The following is a 4,240-nucleotide window of genomic DNA, read 5'->3' as shown; positions in this document are numbered from 1 at the left end:
TATCAACCTTTTATATATCATTTACAACTCAATTTTTTTTTAGAACTATATTGCTAGTGGTACATCATGTGTTCATCAAACATTCTTTCTTTTACAATTTTGAAAAAAAATAGCTATTTTAAAAAAATTAAAGCTTTCTTTTCTTTAGAGAAGTACAAGAACTTTTTATTGCAAGTAGGTCCTTTTTAAAACTATGTGCAATAAATTAGAGAATTGTAAAAATTGTGATACAAAGATTTATTATCTAGTATAGTCTTGATTTAGAACAAATAATAAACCTTTATAGAATATTATGTTGAGTGAGGCTACCAACTGTAGCGAGAGACATGGAGCAAGAAATCTCATCTTGACCATAAACAAATTCCTATACACAAAATTTTATATTAATAACAAATAAAATATGTTTAATTATTCAATTTTGAGATAACATAAACAATCTACATATATAAGAGCCAATGAAAATTTGTCTTGAAAAAGATTATAGTAGTCTCCTTTACATTTTAGCTTTATAATATTTTGACCTATGATAGATACTTCAAACAATAGGGAACACTAGAGTTCACCTCTAACATTTCAATAAATTATAGATCCATCCCTTCATAGTGTCCAATTCTTCATCCATGGAAATAAAAACTTCAAGATTGTATCAATTTTATTGAAGTACTTCCTTCTCCAATTGATTTTTAACACAATCAATGAAATTATCCCTCCAAAAGCTGCTCCATATGATAGTCCCACTGCTATCTTATACCATGGATATTCAATGATTTTCTTTCCTTTGTTTACTAAAACTAGAGGAGGAGGGGCAACAAATTGTGGCCAAGAACAATTTTGGGGTAAGGGGCAGCCCCATAAATTTGGATTCCCTGAATAAGAGGATTCTCCAAATGTACCAGTTATATGTCGTCCTTGTGGTATACTTCCTGAAAGATTGTTGTTTGATAAATTCAGTGAGCCCAAATAACTTAGAGATTCAAGCTTTGCAGGAATTTGTCCAGAAAAATGATTTCTTGAAAGGTCCAGTTCCTCCAACTGTCTCATTTCTCCCAAACTATTTGGAATGGTCCCATTCAAGTTGTTCATTGAAAGGTTTAGAAGCCTCAACCCCTTCAATTTTCCAAAATTAAAAGGAATTTCTCCCTCCAGTTTATTGTTTGAGAGATCTATGCATGTGAGAGTAGAAAGAATATATGTGTACTGCTGATCCGTGCCTTTCAAAGTCATATCAATTCCATCATGATATAATTCTTTAGTATTAGGATTGGACAATAGATAACCATCTTGGCTTTCTATCATCATTGCTTGCAACAATACAATTGTGTGTGGAATTGGACCTGAGATATTATTGGAAGAAAGAAGTAAAATCTGAAGATTCGTTAATTGACCAAGCTCTGGAGGAATGCTACCTGTAAAATTATTCCCCTTCATCACCAATACTCTCAGCATTGAAAGATTTTTAAGTGATGATGGTATTTCTTCTCCAAATAAATTATTCCCAATATCAAGAACTTGTAACTCTGAACAATTTGCTATTGAGGAGGGCAATGATCCTTTGAGCTTATTATTATGAACAACTAATGAGTATAATTCACTTAACTGACTGAACTCATGTGGTAAGGTTCCTTCCAAACTATTATTTCCCAAATTTAAGACTATGAGGGAAGAGCATTTGGACAAACTCACAGGAATATTGCCACTGAACAAATTGTCTCTCAGAGTCAATGTTGCCATACTAGGAGAGCACATAGATGGGATGGGCCCACTCAATTTATTTCTAGACACATCTAGAATTTCTAGGTGCATGCATATTGAAGCATTCAAAAATAAACTTCCTTCTAAATGATTTCCTGAAAGATTTAGAGTGCGCAACATAGGACTGGTTTCACATAGCCAAGAGGGAATTTGTCCCACTAGACCAGTGTTAACTAATTCCAGCCCTTCAAGCGAGAATTGTGTTGAAAGCCATGGTGGAACTTCACCGTCAATCATACATGACACTAATTGTAACTGGGATAACTGAAAGGGTGGAATCCAGGTTTTGCTAATATTTAGCACGCAATCGGATAATGACAAACCCCAAAGGTTTGTAAGGTTGTTAAAGAAAGTTTCTGGAACCGACTGTTTTAATGACAGGGTCAGAACTTTTAAGGAAGCTGGAAATGACGATGGAAAGATGGTTTCATTGAAATGATTGCCATGAGCATAGAAACTATCGAGGGAGGAAAGCCGAGCAAATGAAGGGGGAACGGTCCCAGTTAGGTTGTTATTGCTAACACCGACAGACAACAGTAAAGAGAGGTTGCCCAAGGAATATGGGATGATACCGTTCAGTTGATTGTATCCAAGGTGAAGTTCATTTAAAGAAGAAAGGCTTCCAAGAAAATCTGGTATACTCCCACTTAATTCATTCCCGGAAAGGTCAAGATAAGAAAGAGATGAAAGATTACCCAGAGAAGCCGGTATGCTTCCACTGAGTTGGTTGTATTCAAGTTGAAGACTAGTTAAAGAAGAAAGGTTGCCCAAATAGGAAGGTATGCTTCCATTGAACATATTGGCACTAAGATGAAGCGTAGTTAAAGAAGAAAGGTTGCCCAAACAGGAAGGTATGCTTCCATTGAACATATTCTCACTAAGATCAAGGTATGTAAGTCGGGTGAGCAAACAAAGGGAAGATGGAATCATCCCACTCAATTCATTAGAAGATAAATGTAGAAATTCCATGTAAGTGAGATTTCCCAAACAGGGAGGAAGAGTGGTAGTACCTGTTACATTATATATCTCCAGTGATGTGAGAAAACGAAGTCGGCACAGGCTTTCAGATATGACACCGTGAAGGAAGAGTAATCGAACAGAGACAACATGGTTGGTGTGATTGTCGCAGGATATGCCTTTCCAGCTGCAACAGTCGGTTCCATTTACCCACGAAGAGAGTGAGCCGCGAGAGTCATTGAAGGGGGCTTTGAAGCGAAGGAGGGCATCAGATTCATGGGAAGGACATGCATTGGACACAGAAAGAGAAAGGGGGGAAAACACAACAAAAAATGAAATGAAAAGCACGCACAGGTTCTGTAAAGAGATGGCCATTGGAATTGCAGATAATGTTAGACTGCATGGAGGGCTTTATTTATTCATTCTTAGACTGCCTGCCAGTCAATGGTCAATGATTTCTTTTTTATTTTTAAAATTGGATGGTTATTTGTGTGGCCCATAACGAACGACCTGAATGACTTACCCATATCTTTCCACAACGATTAATTTGGTTTCACACACGCCATTTTGCTTTTTGCTTTTTCTTAAATATTTTAGAGATGTTTGTAAATCAGTGCAGCTACACGCCATTTTTCTTTATTTATTTTTCTCATCAATACACGTGGTGTGTGTGGACCAAATAATTGCCAATTAGTGAGGTTGGGCGATTTCCAGGAAGCTTTGAACATATGAATGGATATATATATATTAGTGAGTTTAGAAATTTAATTTTTTTAAATAAAATATGAATGGATATATATATATTTTTTTTTCGGTTTGGTGCACTTCCATCATTTGACGTGTTCATTTGGAAAGGATGATGTGAAAACAGATTAAAAAGCTAATCATTTATATTATTATTAAATGTTTTATAGAATTGTAATTTATTTTAAAATCTTATTATTAAATTGATAGTGAATATATATAAATTTATTTTTATAAAATATGAATGGATATAAAATGTCATTTGTAAATATCTTTTAAGTTAATTTTTATATTCAATATTATTTTGTTGTAATAATAAATAATTGTTAAAGAAAAATTAGTTAGATTATAATGTTATGTGGAGGGTTTAATGATATTGATAATAGTTGTGGTCTTTTCCATGAAAACATCTTGATAATTCATTAATATTTTAAAAAAAAGAGAATTATTTTCATATATATTTTCTATCAATTAAATTTAGGAAAATTTATTTAAAATTTTTTTAAAACATTTGTGACAAATTGAAAAGGTCAATTAAAATATTAGATGACAATATGTTATTGGTTTAAAAACAATGGGATGACAAATTTTTTTTTTTTTAAACTTACATTTGAATAAAATTGAATCTTATTTTTTTTAAGAAAAGGCTACTTAAGAATGTGTCCAAGCCTTGAAAAGGTCTTTCCTTTCCCTCATTTGTATTTTGCAACACATTTTACATCTATGATTCATTTCTATAGCTTATAGTTTTTTTTGGTATCCTTTTAAAACTTTTACAACTCCAAAG

General features: G+C 33.2%; 1 protein-coding gene across 1 annotated transcript; it reads right to left on the bottom strand.

Moving 5' to 3' along the window:
- Positions 1-353: 353 nt before the first annotated feature.
- LOC131873220 (LRR receptor-like serine/threonine-protein kinase RGI5) lies at positions 354-3,131 on the bottom strand. Its single transcript, XM_059216239.1, has one exon. It carries the CDS (start codon positions 3,082-3,084, stop codon positions 598-600), a length of 2,487 nt encoding a protein of 828 aa, XP_059072222.1. The 5' UTR covers positions 3,085-3,131; the 3' UTR covers positions 354-597.
- Positions 3,132-4,240: the final 1,109 nt, after the last annotated feature.

This window comes from Cryptomeria japonica, unplaced genomic scaffold (genome assembly GCF_030272615.1).
Source record: "Cryptomeria japonica unplaced genomic scaffold, Sugi_1.0 HiC_scaffold_1251, whole genome shotgun sequence".
NCBI classification, from domain to species: Eukaryota; Viridiplantae; Streptophyta; class Pinopsida; order Cupressales; family Cupressaceae; genus Cryptomeria; species Cryptomeria japonica.
Note: the sequence above shows the minus strand (reverse complement) of the source record. Positions and strands in the feature narration are given on the sequence as shown.

Coding starts and splice junctions, on each gene's coding strand:
- LOC131873220 (XM_059216239.1), bottom strand. CDS start 3,084: ATGGCCATCTCTTTACAGAACCTGTGCGTGCTTTTCATTTCATTTTTT.